Below are 27500 nucleotides of genomic sequence, written 5' to 3' on the forward strand. Positions count from 1 at the left end.
AGGAGAAGGGGTGAGAGAGCGGGAGAGAGAGACGTGTAGAGGGAGAGGGGCGAGAGAGAGACGTGTAGAGAAGAGAGGGGCGAGAGAGAGAGAGAGATGTGTAGAGGAGAGGGGCGAGAGAGAGACAGAGACAGAGAGACGTGTAGAGAGGAGAAGGGCGAGAGAGAGAGAGACGTGTAGAGAGGAGAAGGGCGAGAGAAAGAGAGACGTGTAGAGGAGAGGGGCGAGAGAGAGAGAGACGTGTAGAGAGGAGAAGGGCGAGAGAGAGAGAGAGAGACGTGTAGAGAGGAGAAGGGCGAGAGAGAGAGAGAGACGTGTAGAGAGCAGAAGGGCGAGAGGGAGAGAGAGACGTGTAGAGGAGAGGGGCGAGAGAGAGAGAGACGTGTAGAGAGGAGAAGGGCAGAGAGAGAGAGAGACGTGTAGAGGAGAGGGGCGAGAGAGAGAGAGACGTGTAGAGGAGAGAGGGGCGAGAGAGAGAGACGTGTAGAGGAGAGGGGCGAGAGAGAGAGAGACGTGTAGAGAGGAGAAGGGCGAGAGAGAGAGAGAGACGTGTAGAGAGGAGAAGGGCGAGAGACGTGTAGAGAGGAGAAGGGCGAGAGAGAGAGAGAGACGTGTAGAGAGGAGAAGGGCGAGAGAGAGACGTGTAGAGGAGAGGGGCGAGAGAGAGAGAGACGTGTAGAGAGGAGAAGGGCGAGAGAGAGAGAGACGTGTAGAGAGGAGAAGGGCGAGAGAGAGACGTGTAGAGAGGAGAAGGGCGAGAGAGAGAGAGAGACGTGTAGAGGAGAGGGACGAGAGAGAGAGAGACGTGTAGAGAGGAGAAGGGCGAGAGAGAGAGACGTGTAGAGAGGAGAAGGGCGAGAGAGAGAGAGACGTGTAGAGAGGAGAAGGGCGAGAGAGAGAGACGTGTAGAGAGGAGAAGGGCGAGAGAGTGAGAGACGCGTAGAGGAGAGGGGCGAGAGATAGACGTGTAGAGAGGAGAAGGGCGAGAGAGAGAGAGACGTGTAGAGGAGAGGGGGTGAGTGTGGGAAAGGGGAGAAGGGATACAGATGGAATAGAGGGCTAGAGGTAGTATTGGAGAAAGGTAAGGGTACAGTTAAGGGGGTACAGAGGGGTAGGAATGAGACTGGGGTGGGGAGAGGAGAGTAGGGCTGTTAGAGAAAAGGATGATGGGTAGGGACTTGTGTCAAATGGGAGGTGGCGTGTGTGTGTCACAGCGCCCACACAACAGACTGGTAGTTCTTACCTTTCAGCATACACCCCTTCAGTTATTGTCCTCAATGTGATATTAGAATGCTTAAAAGTACCATGTTGGCACCAGCAGTTCAAGATAGACTCTAAAATGGTCTTATTGGATGAGCCACATCCTGTTGAATGTGACCCTGCTCTCTACCCATAAAAATACATTCTCAACCATATTCAGAACCTTGGAGAAATGAAATCATATTCTGTTTAACTCTGACTGGACACCTCTCCTTCTACTTCTCTTGCTCTCTCTCTCTCTCTCTCATCCCTCTCTCCCTCCCTCATCCCTCTCTCCCTCCCTCATCCCTCTCTCCCTCCCTCTCTCTCTCTCTCTCATCCCTCTCTCTCTCTCTCTCTCTCTCTCTCTCTCTCTCTCTCTCTCTCTCTCTCTCTCTCTCTCTCTCATCCCTCTCTCCCTCCCTCATCCCTCTCTCCCTCCCTCATCCCTCTCTCCCCCCCTCATCCCTCTCTCCCTCCCTCTCTCTGATCAATGTCTTCCAGTGGCTGACTCTAGCTCTCCTCATGAAATATCCAGGCCCATTAAAGGACATACATCTTCCTCTATATTTAATACAGGCCAAACCTGAGGATATTTCATACATATATAAATATATAAAGGTAGATATATCTATATTTAAAGGGCTGGGTCTAGGTAGAGAGGAAGTGGGAGAATATATGATTTTCTAAATTTCATAAAAATGAGATGCGGAGGCAAAGATATTCCTGGCTGGCATCTCTCTCCCTCCCCACCTCAGTTCAAGGCTATTAGTGCAAGGCTCGGGCCGTGACACCGCCTCTTCACCCCTCCTCTCGTCTGTCTCTCTGGAGGAGCTGACACTCAAATTAGATGGAGGCTTCAGTAGAAATGGGTCAGCACCTACACAGTCACGTTCCAGACAGGTGTGTGTGTGTGTGTGTGTGTGTGTGTGTGTGTGTGAGTCATAGACTGCGAGAGTGAGCGTGTGTGAGAATGTGTGTGTGTGAGAAACCATTGAGTGTGTGTGACTCTGTAATGACGCTGTGTGATAGTGAGGTGTGTTTCCACTGAGCTAAGTGGAACCGTCTTCGTAGGCCACAGAACTCTCCGGAAGACCAGGAGGGAGTGAAGAAGAGGGAAGGAGGGAGAAGGGAGGGAGGAAGAGGGAAGAAAAGGGGAGAGAGGGAGGGTGGAGGGAGGGAAGGGAGAGGGAGAGAAGAAAAATAGGGGGGGGTGGAGGAAGAGAGGGGGGAGGGGGAGAGGGAGGAAGGTAGGGATGCAGGGAGAGAGGGGGAGGGAGGGCGGTATGGGGGGAGGAAGGGAGAGATGGAGGGAGAGAGGGGAAGGGAGGGGAGGGAGGGAGGGATGGGGGAGGAAGGGAGAGATGGAGGGAGAGAGGGGAAGGGAGGGGAGGGAGGGATGGGGGAGGAAGGGAGAGATGGAGGGAGAGAGGGGAAGGGAGGGGAGGGAGGGAGGGATGGGGGAGGAAGGGAGAGATGGAGGGAGAGAGGGGGGGGGAGAAGGGAGATGGAAGGAGGGAGGAGGATGGAGGTGGGATAAGTCAAATCTAACACCTCTCTGTGAAGAAACACAGCCACATGGAGTGAGTCCACACACTTACGCACACACACACTCCACTCAGGGCATTGTGGGTAAAATGGCTTATAATCATCAAAACAGCTTGGTGTTTCAATGGCCATGTCAGTTTTTGAGGCTGCCGAGTGTGTGAGTGTGTGGGTGTGTGTGTGAGGAGGAATATTGTCTAATCTTTGTTTGTGGATGTTCAATGTGTGTGCATGTGTCTACAGTAGGTGAGTGACCTCATGTCTATGCGGAGGAGTGTGTGTGTAAGAATGTGTGTGGACTCACCTTCCATGTGGCTGTGTTTCTCCTGAAGTAGGCGAACATTCGTGTAAACCAGTTATAGATCTCATTAAGAGTCAGCTGCATGTCTGGAGCCTCCAGAATGGCCTACAGAGAGACAGAGAGGGAACAACATTAGACAACGTCTCAACGGAGCTACCAATGGTTCACACAACTAAAAAGAGAGTAGAGGAAGGAGGCGAGAAGGATGGAAGGAGGAGGGGAGAGAATTTGAGTGGGTAGGGTAGGAGAAAAGCAAGATGAGAGGCGATGACAGGAAGAGAAAAGGAGAATAAAAGGAGGAGACTTACATGGCGTATGAGAGAGGCGTAGGTGAAGGGAGGTCTGACGTCAGCGTTCTTATAGAACTCACAGTTCTGCGCCAGCTCTACAGAGAAAACACACACTGTGTTAGTCCTTGATAGGTGTGTGTGTGTGTGTGTGTGTGTGTGTGTGTGTGTGTGTGTGTGTGTGTGTGTGTGTGTGTGTGTGTGTGTGTGTGTGTGTGTGTGTGTGTGTGAGTGAGTGTGTGTGTGTGTGTGTGTCTGTGTGTGTGTGTGTGTGTATACCAGTATGCTTGTATAGATTTCCAAATGTGTGTGTTGGAGGGCTGTATGCATACCCTCTCGTATACCTGAGGCGATGGGGGTGCAGAACTTGTCAGCGATGCGCCTGCGTATGGGTCCCACGCCGTGCGGGTGTGAGTGTGAGTGTGAGTGTGAGTGTGAGTGTGAGTGCAGGCTGGAGGAGCTGATGACAGAGGGGCCCTGGCGGACCGGGGTAATAGGGGCGGCGGCGGAGGTGGGGGGGTGAGGTAGACCCTCGGGGTACGCATCGCTCTCCCTCTTCAGCAGGGAGCCACTGGACGCCAGGTTCAGCTGGGGAGGAACAGGATGTGACATCATCAAATAGGGACCATCATCAACAAGATTCATGGTTCCACCTTGCACTTTGGTAGGATAGATGGACAGTTAGCTATGCTGCTTGGATTTACACAAACCTTTAATCCACATAGACACAGAGACAAAGAGACATGAGCGATGCCAGCTGGCACAAAGACTATCTATCATAAGATCATCAACTCTGCCACCAGAGAGCAAAACAAAGACCTCAGACTCAGTTACACAGACACACAATGCAATTAGTCCTCAGTGAACAAAAACAAAACAAAGCAAGAGATGGGAGTGTGTATGTGTGTGGAGGCCTCTGTGGTCACACACACACAGACGCACACACAGTGGTGGCACGCTCTCTTCATGGCCAAGCTCGGCCCAATTAGGCAGAGCCCACAGGAGCAACGGGAACTGGAAACCAGTCCTCTGAGTCGCTCAGGGACACTTTTCCAAGGGCTGCTAGTTTAGAGCTAATTAAAACGATTGTGTTTGTGTGTGCGTGTGTGCGTGTTTGCGTGTGTGAGTGTGTGTGTGTGTGTGTGTGAGAGAGAGAGACAGAGAGAGAGGGGGGGTACTCTGATCATCTCTGTCTTCTTTCCTTTCTCTCTCTCCCTCATCTCTCTCTTTCTTCACCTTCCCTCCTATTTCTCCTTCTCTTATCTTTCCAGTCATGACCAGCCCCCACCTCCTACGTGTCCTCTCCCTGTCTGCTCCAGAGGAGGGGTCTGTACCATTCTGACTGATTAGGGGTCAGGCCTGTTTAACTGCTACTTCATTAGCTCTGGAAATCTGCCTCTTTCTCTCCAGCCCTTCATTCTCTCTCTTTCCATCCCCCTGTTAAACAGGTACTTCATTAGCTGTGGACCTGCCACATCACCAAGGCAACACCACAACCCTCTTAATTGAGGGCAAGCTTTGTTTCCATTATGAAGACTCCTCCCTTCCAACCCCCTCCTCCAATCTTTGACCCCCAGGCTTGTCTCCCGTGATGACTTAGGACACACCTCTTCCTGATTTCCCATAAGGTGCTAATGACAGCTGATGCTCTGCATTTGTCTCTGCACGCACGCACGCACACACACACACACACACACACACACACACACACACACACACACACACACACACACACACACACACACACACACACACACACACACACACACACACACACACACACACACACACACACACACGTCCCACCACTCCACCGCAACCATTTACATCCCCTCAAATTAAGACACTCCACTTCTAATTGACAATTAATTTCAACATCTTCATATTTTAATAAGACTCCTCGTCAATCTGAATAATGAAATATTCATTAGATACCTAATAACAGCCCTGCCTGCCTGCGCCAACCTGCCTGCCTGCGCCAACCTGCCTGCCTGCGCCAACCTGCCTGACTGCCTGCGCCAACCTGCCTGCCCAGAGACACACAGCTCCATCCATCAACAGGGCAGACTGACTGATGGCTCGCACACACACACACACACACACACACACACACACACACACACACACACACACACACACACACACACACACACACACACACACACACACACACACACACACACACACACACAGGCACACATTTAATTATGACTACATTATTAAATGTTTTATTATTGGGACCTCTGCTCATATATGAATCCAGAACAACAGGCTGTATACATATCTTGTAAACTAATAATCAACTCTATAGATAACCCTAATATATGAATAAATAAATTGTAGTCCACATTTGTAACACTCATCAACAAGGATGCAAACACCCCCCAAAACTCTCAGAAACACAAATATACCTTAGTGGCATCTGCTACAGCACAGTGAGAGGTGAGAGGTGAAAGGTGAGATGTGAGAGGTGAAAGGTGAGAGGAGAGAGGTGAGAGTTGAGAGGTGAGAGGTGAAAGGTGAGAGTTAAGAGGTAAGAGTTGAGAGGTGAGAGTTGAGAGGTGAGAGGTGAGAGTTGAGAGGTGAGAGTTGAGAGGTGAGAGTTGAGAGGTGAGAGTTGAGAGGTGAGAGTTGAGAGGTGAGGTACTCACAGGTTGATTGAAAGGCTTTGGCTCCGAAGGGCGCATGTGCAGGTGGGTCATCATCGCCTGCAGTCGTTCACTCTCCTTGGACAGCTGAGAAACACACACACGCACGCACGCACACACACACAAGGACAGTGAAATTACACTTTTTTAGTCAATGATTACTATTGTAACAGTAGAGAAGCACAGTAGTAAGGAAAATAAGTCATTCTACAGCTTTGCTACAGGCCCCATTCACATGTCTAGACTCAGGCCCCATTCACATATCTAGACTCAGGCCCCATTCACATATCTAGACTCAGGCCCCATTCACATGTCTAGACTCAGGCCCCATTCACATGTCTAGACTCAGGCCCCATTCACATGTCTAGACTCAGGCCCCATTCACATGACTCAGGCCCCATTCACATCTAGACTCAGGCCCCATTCACATGTCTAGACTCAGGCCCCATTCACATGTCTAGACTCAGGCCCCATTCACATGTCTAGACTCAGGCCCCATTCACATGTCTCTCAGGCCCCATTCACATGTCTAGACTCAGGCCCCATTCACATGTCTAGACTCAGGCCCCATTCACATGTCTAGACTCAGGCCCCATTCACATGTCTAGACTCAGGGCCAGGCCCCATTCACATGTCTAGACTCAGGCCCCATTCACATGTCTAGACTCAGGCCCCATTCACATGTCTAGACTCAGGCCCCATTCACATGTCTAGACTCAGGCCCCATTCACATGTCTAGACTCTGGCCCCAGTCACATGTCTAGACTCAGGCCCCATTCACATGTCTAGACTCAGGCCCCATTCACATGTCTAGACTCAGGCCCCATTCACATGTCTAGACTCAGGCCCCATTCACATGTCTAGACTCAGGCCCCATTCACATGTCTAGACTCAGGCCCCATTCACATGTCACTCTGGCCCCATTCACATGTCTAGACTCAGGCCCCATTCACATGTCTAGACTCAGGCCCCATTCACATGTCTAGACTCAGGCCCCATTCACATGTCTAGACTCTGGCCCCATTCACATGTCTAGACTCAGGCCCCATTCACATGTCAGGCCCCATTCACATGTCTAGACTCAGGCCCCATTCACATGTCTAGACTCTGGCCCCATTCACATGTCTAGACTCAGGCCCCATTCACATGTCTAGACTCAGGCCCCATTCACATGTCTAGACTCAGGCCCCATTCACATGTCTAGACTCAGGCCCCATTCACATGTCTAGACTCAGGCCCCATTCACATGTCTAGACTCAGGCCCCATTCACATGTCTAGACTCAGGCCCCATTCACATGTCTAGACTCAGGCCCCATTCACATGTCTAGACTCAGGCCCCATTCACATGTCTAGACTCAGGCCCCATTCACATGTCTAGACTCAGGCCCCATTCACATGTCTAGACTCAGGCCCCATTCACATGTCTAGACTCAGGCCCCATTCACATGTCTAGACTCAGGCCCCATTCACATGTCTAGACTCAGGCCCCATTCACATGTCTAGACTCAGGCCCCATTCACATGTCTAGATGTCTAGACTCAGGCCCCATTCACATGTCTAGACTCTGGCCCCATTCACATGTCTAGACTCTGGCCCCATTCACATGTCAGGCCCCATTCACATGTCTAGACTCTGGCCCAATTCACATGTCTAGACTCTGGCCCCATTCACATGTCTAGACTCAGGCCCCATTCACATGTCTAGACTCTGGCCCCATTCACATGTCTAGACTCTGGCCCTATTCACATGTCTAGACTCAGGCCCCATTCACATATCTAGACTCAGGCCCCATTCACATGTCACTCTGGCCCCATTCACATGTCTAGACTCTGGCCCCATTCACATGTCTAGACTCCATCAGGCCCCATTCACATGTCACTCTGGCCCCATTCACATGTCTAGACTCTGGCCCCATTCACATATCTAGACTCAGGCCCCATTCACATGTCTAGACTCAGGCCCCATTCACATGTCTAGACTCTGGCCCCATTCACATGTCTGGACTCAGGCCCCATTCACATGTCTAGACTCTGGCCCTATTCACATGTCTAGACTCAGGCCCCATTCACATGTTTAGACTCAGACCCCATTCACATGTCTAGACTCTGGCCCCAGTCACATGTCTAGACTCAGGCCCCATTCACATGTCTAGACTCAGGCCCCATTCACATATCTAGACTCAGGCCCCATTCACATGTCTAGACTCAGGCCCCATTCACATGTCTAGACTCAGGCCCCATTCACATGTCTAGACTCTGGCCCCATTCACATGTCTAGACTCTGGCCCCATTCACATATCTAGACTCAGGCCCCATTCACATGTCTAGACTCAGGCCCCATTCACATGTCTAGACTCTGGCCCCATTCACATGTCTAGACTCAGGCCCCATTCACATGTCTAGACTCTGGCCCCATTCACATGTCTAGACTCTGGCCCCATTCACATGTCTAGACTCTGGCCCCATTCACATATCTAGACTCAGGCCCCATTCACATGTCTAGACTCAGGCCCCATTCACATGTCTAGACTCTGGCCCCATTCACATGTCTAGACTCAGGCCCCATTCACATGTCTAGACTCTGGCCCCATTCACATGTCTAGACTCAGGCCCCATTCACATGTCTAGACTCTGGCCCCAGTCACATGTCTAGACTCAGGCCCCATTCACATGTTTTGACTCAAGCCCCATTCACATGTCTAGACTCAGGCCCCATTCACATGTCTAGACTCAGGCCCCATTCACATGTCTAGACTCAGGCCCCATTCACATGTCTAGACTCTGGCCCCATTCACATGTCTAGACTCAGGCCCCATTCACATGTCTAGACTCTGGCCCCCATTCACATGTCTAGACTCAGGCCCCATTCACATGTCTAGACTCAGGCCCCAGTCACATGTCTAGACTCAGGCCCCATTCACATATCTAGACTCAGGCCCCATTCACATGTCTAGACTCAGGCCCCATTCACATGTCTAGACTCAGGCCCCATTCACATGTCTAGACTCAGGCCCCATTCACATGTCTAGACTCAAGCCCCATTCAAACAACACTGTTTGTCTTGACGTTAACAGACTAGAGACTTATTCTGATGCTGATTCTCACACTGTGGACTCTTCATAAAATCCAATCAAGCCACATCAGTGTCAATGCTTCCCATCACACCAGTAAAACACAGATATTTAGGAGAGGGTGTGACGTACAAGCGAAAGAGGCATCCCCTTCGTCTATGATTTAACACGTGTGTAGTGTGTGTATGAGTGTGTGTGTGTGTAGTGTGTGTGTGTGTCTATGGGCTGTTCTCACTGTCTCACAGCACCAGTATCCCCAGGCAGAGAGAACCCCCTCCCCACACACACCTAACACTATCTCACACGATATACACACACACACTCACACACACATTACCCTACAGATACACTAGTCCCCGTTTGACATTGCTAACTGGCGTTTAGAGAGAGCTGCTGTGCAATAGCCTGCGGGAAACGTGTGTGTCTGTATGTGTGTGTCTGTATGTGTGTGTCTGTATGTGTGTGTCTGTACGTGTGTGTCTGTATGTGTGTGTCTGTATGTGTGTGTCTGTACGTGTGTGTCTGTACGTGTGTGTCTGTATGTGTGTGTCTGTATGTGTGTGTCTGTATGTGTGTGTCTGTACGTGTGTGTCTGTATGTGTGTGTTTATGACAGAATGTGTGTGTGTGTGCGTGAGAGTGAGAGGCCTGCAGAAGCTGGCTGAATGAGACCAGCAGGGCAGCATTGAGTGAAGTGTGTGTGTGTTAATCTGTGTGTAGCTACTGTAACAGAGCAGTAGTGAGTGGTGATGCCAGTGCCTGGCTGAGGTAGTTGACATGGCAGGGGAAGCAGAGAGGACCGGAGAGCTGATGTGATGTGACACCGCCTGCCTCTCTGTCACGTTGTGTTCCCCAGCGGTGGCTTCAGGCGTGGGGCTAAACACTGTTTACCAGGGGCACCAGGGCCACGGCTAACCCTAACCCCAGCTCCAGACCCAATACCCTGGGCTTAACACCATGCTGTTTGGGGGATATTTTGGGAGTGTGTGTGTTTGGCTGCTGGGAGAGAAGTGGGATGTGCCTAACAGACGGGCCGGAAACACACCCATACACTCTTCATCATCTTGATGTGTTCCTCTGACGTCTTGTGCCTTTGTGGGGTAGTACAGTATGAGAGCCATGATACTGTATGATTCAATGCAGTGATATAGCTGGGTAGAATTAGGGGGGAGATGGCTGAATCAAGTCTTCTCCTCCTTCCCCTCAATAGTGAGGGACTGGACTGGGCTGGACTGGACTGGACTGGGCTGGACTGGGCTGGGCTGGGCTGGACTGGGCTGCACTGGACTGGGCTGGACTGGGCTGGACTGGGCTAGGCTGGACTGGGCTGGACGGGACTAGACTGGGCTAGGCTGGACTGGGCTAGGCTGGACTGTGCTGCACTGGACTGGACTGGGCTGGACTGGGCTGGATGGGACTGGGCTGGGCTGGACGGGACTGGGCTGGACTGGGCTGGATTGGGCTGTATTGGACTGGGCTGGGCTCGACTGGACTGGGCTGGACTGGGCTGGGCGGGACGGGACTGGGCTGGACTGGACGGGACTGGACTGGGCTGGGCTGGACGGGACTGGGCTGGACTGGGCTGGATTGGGCTGGATTGGACTGGGCTGGGCTTGACTGGACTGGGCTGGACTGGGCTGGGCGGGACGAGACTGGGCTGGGCTGGACTGGACGGGACTGGGCTGGGTTGGGCAGGAATGGACGGGACTGGGCTGGACGGGATTGGGCTGGATTGGACGGGACTGGGCTGGGCTGGACTGGGCTGGATTGGGCTGGATTGGACTGGGCTGGGCTCAACTGGACTGGGCTGGACTGGGAGGTTCATAATTGGGGCCTGTGATGGCAGATTTCCTCTTTTAAATTACAAGCTCCAGTGCTTTCTCTAACCCCCACCCTGACTCAGACAAGTCACAGTCACAGAGAGTGGCTATGTGTGTGTGTGTGTGTGTGTGTGTGTGTGTGTGTGTGTGTGTGTGTGTGTGTGTGTGTGTGTGTGTGTGTGTGTGTGTGTGTGTGTAGCCCACCTGTATCTCCAGCTGTTGGACCACCTGCATCTGCACCCTGCACTGGGCCGTGCTGCGGTCATCCAGAGCATGCTCGTTGTTCAGATGCCTGAGAGAAGAGAGAGGGAGAGGAGGATAGAGGGAGATGACAACAGAGGGAGAGGACAGAGGGAGAGGAGGATAGAGAGGGAGAGGAGGGCGGAGGGAGAGGAGGGGGGAGAGATAGAGGGATACAACTGGGTTATAGCCCGTTAATGTCACGCAAAACAAATCATATTAATCCATCATTTACTTTCTTCCAAATTCACACATATTCAATGTAACACCAGACATATGTGCCACTGTGTGTGTCATTGGAAGAGGACAGTAGGGAGACATGTGACTGTACAGCGTGCAGCAGATACCAACGCTCCAGTTTCTGTGATCCCGGCCAATGATGACTTCATATAAATAAATATTCACATTTATGTGACTGCAGATAGTTTATTTTCCTGTTTAGAGTTTTTCAAGAGACCAGAGGGCTTCACACTCCTGTCCAAACAGACACATGGAAACACACACAATAGTGTGCTTGTACCAAACACTTCACAGTATAAACTACATTTCCTCCTCACAGAAAAAACACAACAAAGTCCAAACATGAAAGAGTCAACTGTTGAACTCAGTGTTAAACAAAACAACCAGACAGTTTACACAGTGGAGGAGAGATTGTGTGTCTATTAGTGAGGGGAGGGAGTTATGTAAAAAAGTACATTAAATATGTATATCAGTTCAATATAACCATATTCTTTTTAGTGTGTGTGTGTGTGTGTGTATTCTGCTCTCTAGTCCATGACCTCAGTGTGGGAGAACACCTGGACATGAGCTCATGTGTTATCATAGCTACAGAGAGAGGTCCTAATCTATGATTTACTCCTAATACACTTCTGCCCTGAAATATGTGTGTGGGTGCACGTGTGTGTGTGTGCGTGATTATATGTTAGTGTGTGTGTGAGATAGAGTGGGTGTGTGAGACAGAGTGTGTGTGTGTGCTGTGTCTGAATGGCGGTGATGTTTGTTTCCTCTGCTGTGGGAGGATGCGGGACCTTCTGATCTTTCCCAGCGTACCGCTCCCTCTCTCCCTCCCCTTCTCCCTCTCCCCTCCCTTCTCCCTCTCTCCCTCCCCTTCTCCCTCTCTCCCTCCCATTCTTCCTCTCTCTAACCCATTATCCCTCTCTCCCTCCCCTTCTCCCTCTCTCCCTCCCATTCTTCCTCTCTCTAACCCATTCTCCCTCTCCTCCCATTCTCCCCCTCTCTCTCCCTCCCCTTCTACCTCTTCCCTCCCCTTCTCCATCTCTCCCTCCCATTCTCCATCTCTTCCTCCCCTTCTCCATCTCTCTAACCCATTCTCCCTCTCTCCCTCCCCTTCTCCCTCTCTCCCTCCCATTCCCCCTCTCTCCCTCCCCTTCTTCCTCTCTCTAACCCATTCTCCCTCTCTCCCTCCCCTTCTCCCTCTCTCCCTCCCCTTCTCCCTCCCATTCTCCCTCTCTCCCACCCATTATCCCTCCCTCTCTCCCTCTCCTTCTCCCTCTCTCCCTCCCTTCTTCCTCTCTCCCTCCCACTCTCCCTCTCTCCCACCCATTCTCCCTCTCTCCCTCCCCTTCTCCCTCTCTCCCTCCCCTTCTCCCTCTTTCCCTCCCCTCCTTCCTCTCTCTAACCCATTCTCCCTCTCTCCCACCCCTTCTCCCTCTCCCCTCCCATTCTCCCTCTCTCCCTCCCCCTCCCTCTCCCTCCCATTCTCCCTCTCTCCCTCCCATTCTCCCTCTCTCCCACCCATTCTCCCTCTCTCCCTCCCCTTCTCCCTCTCTCCCTCCCCTTCTCCCTCTTTCCCTCCCCTCCTTCCTCTCTCTAACCCATTCTCCCTCTCTCCCACCCATTCTCCCTCTCTCCCTCCCATTCTCCCTCTCTCCCTCCTCTTCTCCCTCTCTCCCTCCCATTCTCCCTCCCCTTCTCCCTCTCTCCCTCCCATTCTCCCTCCCCTTCTCCCTCTCTCCCTCCCATTCTCCCTCCCCTTCTCCCTGCCCCCCTCCCCTTCTCCCTCCGATTCTCCCTCTCTCCCTCCCCTTCTCCCTCTCTCCCTCCCCTTCTCCCTCTCTCCCTCCCATTCTCCCTCCCCTTCTCCCTCTCTCCCTCCCATTCTCCCTCTCTCCCTCCCCTTCTCCCTCTCTCCCTCCCATTCTCCCTCCCCTTCTCCCTCCGATTCTCCCTCTCTCCCTCCCCTTCTCCCTCTCTCCCTCCCCTTCTCCCTCTCTCCCTCCCATTCTCCCTCCCTCTCTCCCTCCCATTCTCGCCGTCGCCCTCTCCCTCCCATTCTCCCTCTCTCCATCCCCTTCTCACTCTCTCCCTCCCCTTCCCCCTCTCTCCCTCCCATTCTCCCTCTCTCCCTCCCCTTCTCCCTCTCTCCAACCCTTTTCTCCCTCCCATTCTCCCTCTCTCCCTCCCATTCTCCCTCTCTCCCTCCCATTCTCGCCTATCCCTCCCATTCTCCCTCTCTCCATCCCCTTCTCCCTCTCTCCCTCCCCTTCCCCCTCTCTCCCTCCCCTTCTTCCTCTCTCTAACCCATTCTCGCGCTCTCCCTCCCCTTCTCCCTCTCTCCCTCCCCTCCTCCATCTCTCCTTCCTATTCTCCCTCTCTCCTTCCCCTTCTCCCTCTCTCCCTCCCATTCTCCCTCCCTCTCTCCCTCCCATTCTCGCCCTCTCCCTCCCATTCTCCCTCTCTCCATCCCCTTCTCCCTCTCTCCCTCCCCTTCCCCCTCTCTCCCTCCCATTCTCCCTCTCTCCCTCCCCTTCTCCCTCTCTCCCTCCCCTTCTCCCTCTCTCCCTCCCATTCTCCCTCTCTCCCTCCCATTCTCCCTCTCTCCCTCCCATTCTCGCCCTCTCCCTCCCATTCTCCCTCTCTCCATCCCCTTCTCCCTCTCTCCCTCCCCTTCCCCCTCTCTCCCTCACCTTCTTCCTCTCTCTAACCCATTCTCCCTCTCTCCCTCCCATTCTCCCTCTCTCCCTCCCATTCTCCCTCTCTCCCTCCCATTCTCCCTCTCTCCCTCCCCTTCTTCCTCTCTCCCTCCCATTCTCCCTCTCTCTAACCCATTCTCGCTCTCTCCCTCCCCTTCCCCTTCTCCATCTCTCCTTCCTATTCCCCCTCTCTGCCTCCCCTTCTCCCTCTCTCCCTCCCATTCCCCCTCTCTCCCTCCCCTTCTCCCTCTCTCCCTCCCATTCTCCCTCTCTCCCTCCCCTTCTCCCTCTCTCCCTCCCCTTCTCCCTCTCTCCCTCCCCTTCTTCCTCTCTCTAACCCATTCTCCCGCTCCCTCCCTCCCTCCCTCCCTCCCTCCCTCCCTCCCTCCCTCCCTCCCTCCCTCCCTCCCTCCCTCCCTCCCTCCCTCCCTCCCTCCCTCCCTCCCTCCCTCCCTCCCTCCCTCCCTCCCTCCCTCCCTCAGTCATTGCCAGGGTTATTTGCAGGTTGCTGCTGCCTACCCTGACTGTATGTGTACAACTATGTGCCATTAAAAAAGTTTTCTGGAGATTCTGAAGGACTTGTGTATTTCTGACTATCTGTGACCAAGGACTACACGGGACATCCCTCTTTTCTGCTCATGACAACTCTGATACGATGTGTGTATCTTTGTGTATGTCTTTAAGTGAGTGGGGAGTTTGAAAATTTAAGACTGAGAGAAGAAATGAACCAATAACAATGATGTCATGGCATGGGTAATCCCGGCATAGATAGACGGCTCAACACAAGTACATGGTAATAATAACAAAAACATGATCTCACCTCCCTCCCTAACTCTCTCTTTACACCCCCACTTCCTAACTCTCTCTATAATCCTCCACTCCCTAACTCTCTCTTTACACCCCCACTCCCTAACTCTCTCTTTACACCCCCACTCCCTAACTCTCTCTTTACACCCCCACTTCCTAACTCTTTCTATAATCCTCCACTCCCTAACTCTCTCTTTACACCCCCACTCCCTAACTCTCTCTTTACACCTCCACTCCCAAACTCTCTCTTCACTCCTCCACTCCCTAACTCTCTCTTCACTCCTCCACTCCCTAACTCTCTCTTCACTCCTCCACTCCCTAACTCCCGCTATAACCCTCCACTCCCTAACTCTCTCTTCACTCCTCCACTCCCTAACTTTTTCTTCACTCCTCCACTCCCTAACTCCCGCTATAACCCTCCACTCCCTAACTCTCTCTTCACTCCTCCACTCCCTAACTCTCTCTATTAACCTCCACTCCCTAACCCTCTCTTCACTCCTCCACTCCCTAACTCTCTCTTCACTCATCCACTCCCTAACTCTCTCTTCACTCCTCCACTCCCTAACCCTCTCTTCACTCCTCCACTCCCTAACTCTCTCTTCACTCCTCCACTCCCTAACTCTCTCTTCACTCCTCCACTCCCTAACTCTCTCTTCACTCCTCCACTCCCTAACTCTCTCTTCACTCCTCCACTCCCTAACTCTCTCTTCACTCCTCCACTCCCTAACTCCCGCTATAACCCTCCACTCCCTAACTCTCTCTCCACTCCTCCACTCCCTAACTCTCTCTTCACTCCTCCACTCCCTAACTCCCGCTATAACCCTCCACTCCCTAACTCTCTCTTCACTCCTCCACTCCCTAACTCTCTCTAATAATCCTCCACTCCCTAACCCTCTCTCTCCTCCACTCCCTAACTCTCTCTCCTCCACTCCCTAACTCTCTCTCCATAATCCTCCACTCCCTAACTCTTCTCCTCCACTCCCTAACTCCTCCACTCCCTAACTCTCTCCTCCACTCCCTAACCCTCTCTTCACTCCTCCACTCCCTAACTCTCTCTTCACTCCTCCACTCCTCCACTCCCTAACTCTCTCTATAATCCTCCACTCCCTAACCCTCTCTTCACTCCTCCACTCCCTAACTCTCTCTATAATCCTCCACTCCCTAACCCTCTCTTCACTCCTCCACTCCCTAACTCTCTCCACTCCTCCACTCCCTAACTCTCTCTTCACTCCTCCACACCCTAACTCTCGCTATAATCCTCCACTCCCTAACTCTCTCTTCACTCCTCCACTCCCTAACTCTCTCTATAATCCTCCACTCCCCCGCTATAATCCTCCACTCACTAACTCTCTCTTAACTCCTCCACTCCCTAACTCTCTCTTCACTCCTTCCCTAACTCTCTCTTCACTCCTCCACTCCCTAACTCTCTCTATAATCCTCCACTCCCTAACTCTCTCTATAATCCTCCACTCCCTAACTCTCTCTATAATCCTCCACTCCCTAACTCTCTCTTCACTCCCTAACTCTCTCTATAATCCTCCACTCCCTAACTCTCTCTATAATCCTCCACTCCCTAACTCTCTCTATAATCCTCCACTCCCTAACTCTCTCTATAATCCTCCACTCCCTAACTCTCTCTTCACTCCTCCACTCCCTAACTCTCTCTTCACTCCTCCACTCCCTAACTCTCTCTTCACTCCTCCACTCCCTAACTCTCTCTATAATCCTCCACTCCCTAACTCTCGCTATAATCCTCAACTCCCTAACTCTCTCTTCACTCCTCCACTCCCTAACTCTCTCTTCACTCCTCCACTCCCTAACTCTCTCTTCACTCCTCCACTCCCTAACTCTCTCTATAATTCTTCACTCCCTAACTCTCTCTTCACTCCTCCACTCCCTAACTCTCGCTATAATCCTCCACTCCCTAACTCTCTCTTCACTCCTCCACTCCCTAACTCTCTCTTCACTCCTCCACTCCCTAACTCTCTCTTCACTCCTCCACTCCCTAACTCTCTCTTCACTCCTCCACTCCCTAACTCTCTCTATAATCCTCCACTCCCTAACTCTCGCTATAATCCTCCACTCCCTAACTCTCTCTTCACTCCTCCACTCCCTAACTCTCTCTATAATCCTCCACTCCCTAACTCTCGCTATAATCCTCCAATCCCTAACTCTCTCTTCACTCCTCCACTCCCTAACTCTCGCTATAATCCTCCACTCCCTAACTCTCGCTATAATCCTCCACTCCCTAACTCTCTCTATAATCCTCCACTCCCTAACTCTCTATAATCCTAACTCTCTCTTCACTCCTCCACTCCCTAACTCTCTCTATAATCCTCCACTCCCTAACTCTCTCTATAATCCTCCACTCCCTAACTCTCTCTTCACTCCTCCACTCCCTAACTCTCTCTTCACTCCTCCACTCCCTAACTCTCTCTTTGTACCTCCACTCCCTAACTCTCTCTTCACTCCTCCACTCCCTAACTCTCTCTTCACTCCTCCACTCCCTAACTCTCTCTATAACCCTCCACTCCAACATAATTTTTTCCTATTTTCCTCTATAATCCTCCACCTCTACCCCCCCCCCCCCCCCCCCCCCCTCTCCAACTCTGTGGCTCAGTCATAAACAGTAGCCAGGTTTTTTCCGTGCGTCCCGACAATGAGTCTCTGTTTACTCCTCAGCCCTCTCAGACCGGGATTCAACCCACATTACCCATTAGCATCAGCCCCACTAACCACAGCCAACAAAGTACTATACCAGACGGCATAGAGCGAGAGAAAGAGACAGGAGGGGAAATTAGTAAATGTCTCTACTATTTAGGAAAATGTAATTAGATAGAAGAGGAGAAGAGAAGAAAATAGGTGATGGGAAGAGGATAGTGGCGGGACAAAGAGAATAAAGGGGATGGGAGGAAAGAGAGAGATCAAAGATCAGAAGGAAGAAAATTGCTGGAAATAGAAGAGTGTCTCCTCTCCCCCTCTCGTCTCTTCCTGCCCGGAGCGATGACTAAGGAAGGCTGGAGGGGAGCGCACTGTCGACCTGACGGCTTTATCTGTCACTGTTTGGTTTGTCTCTCTCTCTCTCTCTCTCTCTCTCTCTCCCCCTCTCACTCCACCTGCCCTGAGGCTGTGTGAAATAAGACACCAAACAACAGCTTTCCTCTCAAAACTTTCCCAGCCTGCCTCTGGCTTTGATCAGACTGTCCGCTGCCATCATTTCACAACACCTCCTCCGGGTATGTGTGTGCATACATGTGAGGGTGTGTGTGTGTACCATGCCATGTTAATACACACTATCCCTCAAGATATTATCTCAGTGGATAATTATAAAGTCTGTTTCTCTACCTTACAGACATTGTTAGGTCTTGGTAAAGCCTTGGTTAAGGGTTCCTTTGGCCTCTTAAAATATTCATAATGGGATTGCTAGGGGTTTGTTATGGGTTTGTTATTTGTTAGCCACAAGTGGACTGTCCTGAAGCTGTTGTAGTAGAGATATCAGGATCTCAGTGGAATGTGCCTGTGTGTATTAGTGAGTTTGTTCGCCTGACATGTTGTGTGTTGTGCCATCACGCTAACAAATAGTAACAACTTACTGTTTACATCAGGCTTAGATGTATCACCCCTTATTCCCACCAGCACACACGTTCACATACACACACCCAATCTCCCCCGATGTACCCCCCTCACCCCTCCCTCTCCCCTCTCCACTTTACACACCATCCCCAAAGACTCCAAACTGGCAAACAGACAAGACAGAGAGGTAAAGAAAGGCAGAGAGGAGAGAGAGAAGGAAAGCAGGGGGAGATGGACAGAGAGGTAAAGAAAGGCAGAGAGGAGAGAGAGAAGGAAAGCAGGGGGAGATGGACAGAGAGGTAAAGAAAGGCAGAGAGGAGAGAGAGAAGGAAAGCAGGGGGAGATGGACAGAGAGGTAAAGAAAGGCAGAGAGGAGAGAGAGAAGGAAAGCAGGGGGAGATGGACAGAGAGGTAAAGAAAGGCAGAGAGGAGAGAGAGAAGGAAAGCAGGGGGAGATGGACAGAGAGGTAAAGAAAGGCAGAGAGGAGAGAGAGAAGGAAAGCAGGGGGAGATGGACAGAGAGGTAAAGAAAGGCAGAGAGGAGAGAGAGAAGGAAAGCAGGGGGAGATGGACAGAGAGGTAAAGAAAGGCAGAGAGGAGAGAGAGAAGGAAAGCAGGGGGAGATGGACAGAGAGGGAGCTGCTGTTTGAAGTCTTTGCTAGCGCCATGGAAACAAAAAGCTGTGATTGTAAATGAGCTAATTAAGTAAACCACTAACGAAGCGTGGAAACAATTTGCTTGACCCTTCAGAGCAGAGAACTCTGGGAGCACAACACTAATCAGCTAGAGACGGGAGGGACCAGTTACAGACACACACACACACACACACACACACACACACACACACACACACACACACTCACACACACACACACATACACACACATACACACACACACACATACACACTGAATGACTTATGCTATCTTATAAGGCGTAACCTCGGTTTCTTTGATACCTTATCAGCACCGTGTCACAGGTTCTCTCACTACACACCACGTAAAGAGAGATAGAGGGATTGAAGTGAGGGATAAAGGGATGAGAGAAGGCTGACAGAGAGAGAGAGAGCTGTTAAATAATGTAGACGGACACACAATAACAAAACGCTCTGCTCTACCAAGGGAGCCTGATGTAACCGATAGCAACTGATTCATTATTGATGGAAGGCTGTAGAAAGCTACACTGACTGACTGACACTCAGCACTGGCTAGTCGCTGCATTCGCTGGTAGTGTGTGTCTGGGCTGACTGAAATAGTAGTACTCACTGTAGAGTCCTACACTAGTCACTAGAAAGTCATGCTAGGAAGAGTGAAAGTGACAATCCATCAGCAATAGGGGCCCCGTCCACTCTAGCATGGGCTGACTGACACACAGTGGCTGTGTGGAGGAGAGTCGTTCATGAATGCAGCTTCAGGGTGTTACTCACTTGATGAACTGTCCCATGTCATCACACAGAGCCTCACAGCCAGGCCATTTACACTCTCCATGGCCATAGAGAGGATGGGAACCTGCATGCTCCTCGTGGCTGAGAGAGCGAGAGAGAGGGGAGAGAGTGGGTGAAGAGAGGGAGAGAGAGGGGGGAGAGAGGGAGAGAGGGGGGGAGAGGGGAGAGAGAGGGTGAAGAGAGGGAGAGAGGGGGGAGAGAGGGAATGGAGAAAAATAGCATGGTTAGAATGATGTGAAGCTAACATAACAGATGTACAGACATCACATACTGTTTAGACAACACATACTGTACAACACATACTGTATAGACAACACATACTGTATAGACAACACATACCGTATAGACAACACATACAGTATAGACAACACATACTGTACAGACAACACATACTGTATAGACAACACATACTGTACAGACAACACATACTGTATAGACAACACATACAGTATAGACAACACATACTGTACAGAAAACACATACTGTATAGACAACACATGCTGTATAGACAACACATACCGAACAGACAACACATATTGTACAGACAACACATACTGTACAGGCATACTGTACAGACATCACATACTGTATAGACAACACATACTGTACAGACAACACATACTGTATAGACAACACATACTGTATAGACAACACATACTGTATAGAAAACACATACTGTATAGACAACACATACTGTGCAGGCATATTGTACAGACAGCACATACTGTATAGACAACACATTCTGTACAGACAACACATGCTGTACAGACAACACATACTGTATAGACAACACATACTGTATAGACAACACATACTGTACACACAACACATACTGTACAGACAACACATACTGTGCAGGCATATTGTACAGACATCACATACTGTATAGACAACACATGCTGTACAGACAACACATACTGTACAGACAACACATACTGTATAGACAACACATACTGTACAGACAACACATACTGTACACACAACACATACTGTAAGGGGAAAGGAATTAGTGATCTCATTTGAGATGACCATTGACAGATGAAATAAAGCACACATCAGAACCACAGACACATGCCTCTGAGCAGCAAAAGCACACACACAGTGCAAGCATCCATTGTTCCACACTAAGGCCATAGTTCCCTTACTGTCATCAGAGCGTGGTGAACATGAAGCTAAGAGCAGAATGGTGTGTGTGTTCCTCCATTTCAAACGTTCATCCTCACAATGCCCCAGTCCCCACCCCACTCTCTAGTCAGTATGAGACCCATACTACGCATGATTGGTGAGTAGGGTGGCGGTCTTATCCCTCATACGCCGGTTGTTCTGAGACGTGGCTGTATGCTTTATTGTGGTGAGACAATTCTGTGTGTGTGTGAGTGAGTGAGTGAGTGAGTGAGTGAGTGAGTGAGTGAGTGTGTGTGTGTGTGTGTGTGTGTGTGTGTGCGTGCGTGTGTGTGTAGCTCTGGGATGCTGATTCTGGTTTGGGCCGGATCCAGGCCAGTGACGGCAGGTCCAGTGGCTGTGTGTGTTTGGTGTGTGTCCAGTAGCCAGTGTACAGGGTTCACATTGTGCTGCAGATGAGGTTTGAACCAGCCTGGCCTCATGTCTGACAAACTCCCACAGAGAGTTCACAGTTTATTTACATGAAATCTACCAGCATCCAGAGACATACAGGCTGGAACAGCAATGTTCACATGTGTGTACGTCTGTGTGTGTGTCTGTGTGTGTGTCTGTGTGTGTGTCTGTGTGTGTGTCTGTGTGTGTCTGTGTGTGTGGAGGAGGTTGAGGCTTCTGCCAGATCCACATCACAGGGTTGTATAACACAAACCATCCCTCTCACAGATGGGAACCATCCCAAAGACAAGCGCATTCTCATCCCCTCCTCTCCGTCCTCTCTTTTCCCCTCTTCTCCTCCACTATTCCCCTCTCATTGGGCAGATGTGCTGTGTGTGTGTGTGTGTGTGTGTGTGTGTGTGTGTGTGTGTGTGTGTGTGTGTGTGTGTGTGTGTGTGTGTGTGTGTGCGTGTGTGTGTGTGTGTGCGTGTGCGCGTGCGTGTTGGCTGTCGTTGACTCCGCTCAGTTCAGAAGCTGCTCAGACTGCAGAAGCGACAAACTACTGGCAACCACACACCAGTCCACATCAGCCATGCATTATCTGTAGCATGCTAGCCCCCTCCTTTCTCCTCCCTTCAGTCTCCTCTGCCTCCAATATGAGCAATGCTAGGGTAGTGTTAGCATGGGCCAGTCAAATGTCACAGGAGCTAGCTCTCTTATACTTCCCCCACACAGAGGGAGCATGTCCTCATTCTCAGCATGTCAGGTCTGTGTATGTTTCTGAGTGTGAGTTACTCACTGGCTGCTGGATAGTGGGCCGCCTTTGGTATAAGGCACGAGGTGTTCATCTCCGAGGTCTGCCTTGCTGAAGGAGGAGATCCATTCAAAGAGTCTTGCTCTTAAAGATTAAATGAACACAACCCACGGGTGAATACATACCCAACAAACACACACAATCTGAAACATACATCTCCTCTGAACACACACATGCCCGAACAAACAAACAAACACACACAAAGAATAACACTACATACACACAACACTTTTTCTACTTTGTGCTCACATTCAAACAAACCATTTCTCAGGTCACCCCTTCCTCATTCACTCCTCCTCCCCCTCTTCCTCCTCCTCCCCCTCCTCCTCTTCCTCCTCCCCCTTATCTTCCTCCCCTTCCTCCCCCTCCTCTTCCTCCTCCGCCCCTCCTCCTCCTTAACCTCTCCCTCCTCCCCCTCTTCCTCTTCCTCCCCCTCTTCCTCCTCCTCCTCCTCTTCCTCCTCATCTCATAATGTTCACCCAGACACACCCATGCCAAACTGGCCCCTGGACGGCAGTAGAGTAGTAGTTTGTGCTCCACTCCAGAAAACACATGAGAATGACCACAATGACCACAAATCAAATGACCTGAGGGCCGTTTACACTAGAATATTACACACACCAGCTTATTACACAGTACTTAACACTATACACACACACCTTACACACAGATACGCACATCATGGCAGTCTAAAGACATAGTAATTACGTGTGAATTACGTCCAGCACAGTTCTTCTACAGGGCACATGGAGCACACATCAGTCACACTGTATCACTATTAGTGTACAGTCGTGGCCAAAAGTCTTGAGAATGACACTAACATTAATTTTCACAAAGTCTGCTGCCTCCGTTTGTATCATTTACTCCAGAATGTTATGAAGAGTGATCAGATGAATTGCAATTCATTACAAAGTCCCTCTTTGTCATGCAAATGAACTGAATCTCCCAAAAACATTTCCTCTGCATTTCAGTCCTGCCACAAAAGGACCAGCTGAGAACATGTCAGTGAGTGTTGACGAGGACAAGGCTGGAGATCACTCTGTCATGCTGATTGAGTTCAAATAACAGACTGGAAGCTTCAAAAGGATGGTGGTGCTTGGAATCATTGTTCGTCCTCTGTCAGCCATGGTTACCTGCAAGGAAATATGGGCCGTCATCATTGCTTTGCACAAAAAGGGCTTCACAGGCAAGGATATTGCTGCCAGTAAGATTGCACCTAAATCAACCATTTATCGGATCATCAAGAACTTCAAGGAGAGCGGTTCAATTGTTCTGAACAAGGCTTCAGGGCGCCCAAGAAAGTCCAGCAAGCGCCAGGACCGTCTCCTAAAATTGATTCAGCTGCGGGATCGGGACACCGCCAGTACAGAGCTTGCTCAGGAATGGCAGCAGGCAGGTGTGAGTGCATCTGCACACAGTGAGGCAAAGACTTTTGGAGGATGGCCTGGTGTCAAGAAGTGCAGCAAAGAAGCCAATTCTCTCCAGGAAAAACATCAGGGACAGACTGATATTACAAGCATGGGGTAAAGTCATTTTCTCGGATGAATCCCCTTTCCGATTGTTTGGGGCATCCGGAAAAAAGCTTGTCCGGAGAAGACAAGGTGAGAGCTACCATCAGTCCTGTGTCATGCCAACAGTAAAGCATCCTGAGACCATTCATGTGTGGGGTTGCTTCTCAGCCAAGGGAGTGGGCTCACTCACAATTTTGCCTAAGAACACAGCCACAAATAAAGAATTGTACCAACACATCCTCTGAGAACAGCTTCTCCCAACCATCCAGGAACAGTTTGGTGACGAACAATGCCTTTTCCAGCATGATGGAGCACCTTGCCATAAGGCAAAAGTGATAACTAAGTGGCTCGGGGAACAAAACATTAATATTTTGGGTCCATGGCCAGGAAACTCCCCAGACCTTAATCCCATTGAGAACTTGTGGTCAATCCTCAAGAGGCGGGTGGACAAACAAAAACCCACAAATTCTGACAAACTCCAAGCATTGATTATGCAAGAATGGGCTGCCATCAGTCAGGATGTGGCCCAGAAGTTAATTGACAGCATGCCAGGGCGGATTGCAGAGGTCTTGAAAAAGAAGGGTCCTACACTGTAAATATTGACTCTTTGCATCAACTTCATGTAATTGTCAATAAAAGCCTTTGACACTTATGAAATGCTTGTAATTATACTTCAGTATTCCATTCTGTATTCCACATCTGACAAAATATCTATAGACACTGAAGCAGCAAACTTTGTGGTAATTCATATTTGTGTCATTCTCAAAACTTTTGACCACATCACATTCTCTCTAGCTCTATCAGATGTGTGAGCATATGTGTGTGTGTGTGAGCATGTGTGTCAGCTTTTCAAAATGCCAGTCCTCTAGCAGTCCATCGCGTAACAAGCTTTCGCCGGGGAACACAGTCATCTAACAATAAAATAAAATACATTTCTGAAATATGGCCCCGATGGTGCATTCATATGAAACGTTTATAAAGCACCCAACTGTATCTCTGTACCTGTCTCTATATCTGTCTCTGTACCTGTCTCTGTACCTGTCTCTGTACCTGTTTCTGTACCTTTCTCTATATCTGTCTCTGTACCTGTCTCTGTACCTGTCTCTGTACCTGTCTCTGTACCTGTCTCTGTATCTGTCTCTCTTTGGGGTGTGGTTGTCCTGTCCATTGTGCAGGCTGCTGCGTGTGTTTGCTTTGGGGAAGGAGGTTGAGGTAGAGTTGGTGCTGAGGTCCAGACCCTCTCCAGTCTGCTGCTGCTTCAGGGCCTCCTCTGCAGACTGCACCCCCGACACCTCCTTCCACAGCTGCTGCAGGTCCCCAGGACACATGGCTGCAAGGGGGGGGGGGGGGGGGGGGGGGAGAGGAGAGTGAGGGATGAGAGGAGAGGAGAGTGAGGGATGAGAGGAGAGTAGAGTGAGGGATGAGAGAAGAGGAGTGAGGGATGAGAGGAGAGTAGAGTGAGGGATGAGAGAAGAGGAGAATGAGGGATGAGAGGAGAGTGAGGGATGAGAGGAGAGTTTAGATTTAGTCATTGGATATTAGTTATTACTCACAAAACCACCATCCAGTTACACATGTATCTACACGCACTCACACACAGAGAGACTCACACAAAGAGAGACTCACACACAGAGAGACTCACACACAGAGAGACTCACACAAAGAGAGACTCACACACAGAGAGACTCACACACAGAGAGACTCACACACAGAGAGACTCACACACAGAGAGACTCACACAAAGAGAGACTCACACAAAGAGAGACTCACACAAAGAGAGACTCACACACAGAGAGACTCACACACAGAGAGACTCACACACAGAGAGACTCACACACAGAGAGACTCACACAAAGAGAGACTCACACAAAGAGAGACTCACACACAGAGAGTCTCACACACACACTCACACGCAGAGAGACTCACACACACACTCACACGCAGAGAGACTCACACACACACTCACACACAGAGAGACTTACACACCCACTCACACGCAGAGAGACTCACACAGACACTCGGTGGGCCGAGCCCCTGGGAGTGGTTAAGTATGAGGAAAATGATGGGGTATGAACTGAAGGAAGCTAAAGGCTAATTTCTGTAGGTTTTGTTATCTTTCTACATCTCCCCTATTCCCCAGCCTTCCCTGTTAGCAATTATTGCTGTCCAATGCTAGCAATGCTTCTTCTGTTGCTGCGCTGTGTCTGAGTGTGTTTGGGTGCATGTGTATGTGTGTGTGTATGTTATAGCTATTTCTCCTCATATTTCACTGTGAGAGGAGAGATAGGTCCACCCAGCAACCCCCCATCACACACACCTGACCCCCTGGCCCCCTCTGCATCTGGCCCAAGCTGTCCCTGAAAGACACACACGCGCACACACGTACACACACATGAACATACACAATCCTAACAGAAATCCAAATATTATGTCTGCTGCTTCTACATTCTCCTCTCAGCCAGCCAAAACAAAATCCTCACTCTAGAGAAATGGAACTGTGTGTGTATATCTGTGTGTGTGTTTGAGAGAGAGAGTGTATGCATGTACAGGTATGTGTCTGTGTGAATAGATACCGCATGTGTCTGTCTGTCTGTCTGTCTGTCTGTCTGTCTGTCTGTCTGTCTGTCTGTCTGTCTGTCTGTCTGTCTGTGTGTGTGTGTGTGTGTGTGTGTGTGTGTGTGTGTGTGTGTGCAACCACTAGTGTGTGTGTCTAGATGTCTATCAGCATAGACATTATGCCTGGGTCAAGTTAGATTAACACAGAAATGAAGTCGCCCCAATCGACAGCAAGTAAAGTAAATGGAAAGGAACGATTCATTTACAGTTTCTCAGTGTTTGCAACAGCCAACTGTAAGCTATGTATGCTAAAACTAATATGAAGTATATATACTCTATAAACTCAATAGACAATCTGCCCACCACACACACATGTACACATGCATACCGGACTGATGGAGGGACGCTGATGCGGGGCAGTGGAGCGCACACACAAACACACACTCCACGTGTAGTGGGGCTCAGAGCGGCAGGGAAACCTGTCTGTGTGTGTGTGTGTGTGTGTGTGTGTGTGTGTGTGTGTGTGTGTGTGTGTGTGTATGGCATGGCTGACCAGAGGAATGCTCTTCCTCACGCCTGGCTGAGCCGTCACAATGGACAGGCTCTTTCACACTGCAGGGAAATTCCACTCTGACGAGAGGGAGAGAGCGAGTAAGACAGAAGAAGAGGACAGAGAGAGAGAGAAAGAGAGGAAGAGGAGAGAAAGAGGGAAAGACAGACTGAGAGATAGAGAGAAAGAAAGAGGGGGAGATGCCAAAGCCCAGGGTTTAAAGCTGTCTGATAAATTCCACTCTTCTACTTTTAAAACGTCTACAGTCTGTCTTTCACACTCATTCAGTGTGCAGTACTGTTAGAGGTGAAGCTTGGAGTAAAAAGTCTAGGCCTGCAAAACTGAGGGGTGGGGGTTGAGGGTGCGATACAGAGAGAGAGGCGAGGGAGGGGGAGAGAGGGAGGGAGGATGGGGGAGGAAACTCTATCCTGGTCTGTGTGTGTTCTTGCCAGTCGGGGATTTAGTAATGTTGCGGCCACTTTGGAACGCCAAAGCTCTGTGTGTGTATGTGTGTGTGTGTGTGTGTGTGTGTGTGTTTGTATGCGTGTGCACACTCTTAAAGCTGGAGTTGGTTATGAAGAGTCGAGCATATATACACACACACACAC

The 27500-nt window shown here is 50.4% G+C and overlaps 1 protein-coding gene across 11 annotated transcripts in view; it reads right to left on the bottom strand.

Annotated features, from left to right (window-relative positions):
* Nucleotides 1-27500, bottom strand: part of LOC139371145 (forkhead box protein P4-like) — a 140396-nt gene that overhangs the window by 6889 nt on the left and 106007 nt on the right. For 8 of the 11 annotated variants that reach the window (XM_071111245.1, XM_071111250.1, XM_071111247.1 and 5 more), the window contains 8 exons: nt 24909-25116; nt 22261-22359; nt 19890-19988; nt 11115-11202; nt 6024-6107; nt 3717-3960; nt 3394-3470; nt 3089-3190 (listed from right to left, as the gene is read on the bottom strand). In XM_071111245.1, the coding sequence (XP_070967346.1) occupies nt 3089-3190; nt 3394-3470; nt 3717-3960; nt 6024-6107; nt 11115-11202; nt 19890-19988; nt 22261-22359; nt 24909-25116 (1001 nt within the window). Of the gene's footprint in view, nt 1-3088; nt 3191-3393; nt 3471-3704; nt 3961-6023; nt 6108-11114; nt 11203-19889; nt 19989-22260; nt 22360-24908; nt 25117-27500 lie in introns of all 11 variants that reach the window. The other 3 variants (XM_071111244.1, XM_071111243.1, XM_071111248.1) reach the window with 1 other exon arrangement.

The sequence above is a fragment of the Oncorhynchus clarkii genome, chromosome 17 (genome assembly GCF_045791955.1).
Source record: "Oncorhynchus clarkii lewisi isolate Uvic-CL-2024 chromosome 17, UVic_Ocla_1.0, whole genome shotgun sequence".
Classification (NCBI taxonomy): Eukaryota; Metazoa; Chordata; class Actinopteri; order Salmoniformes; family Salmonidae; genus Oncorhynchus; species Oncorhynchus clarkii.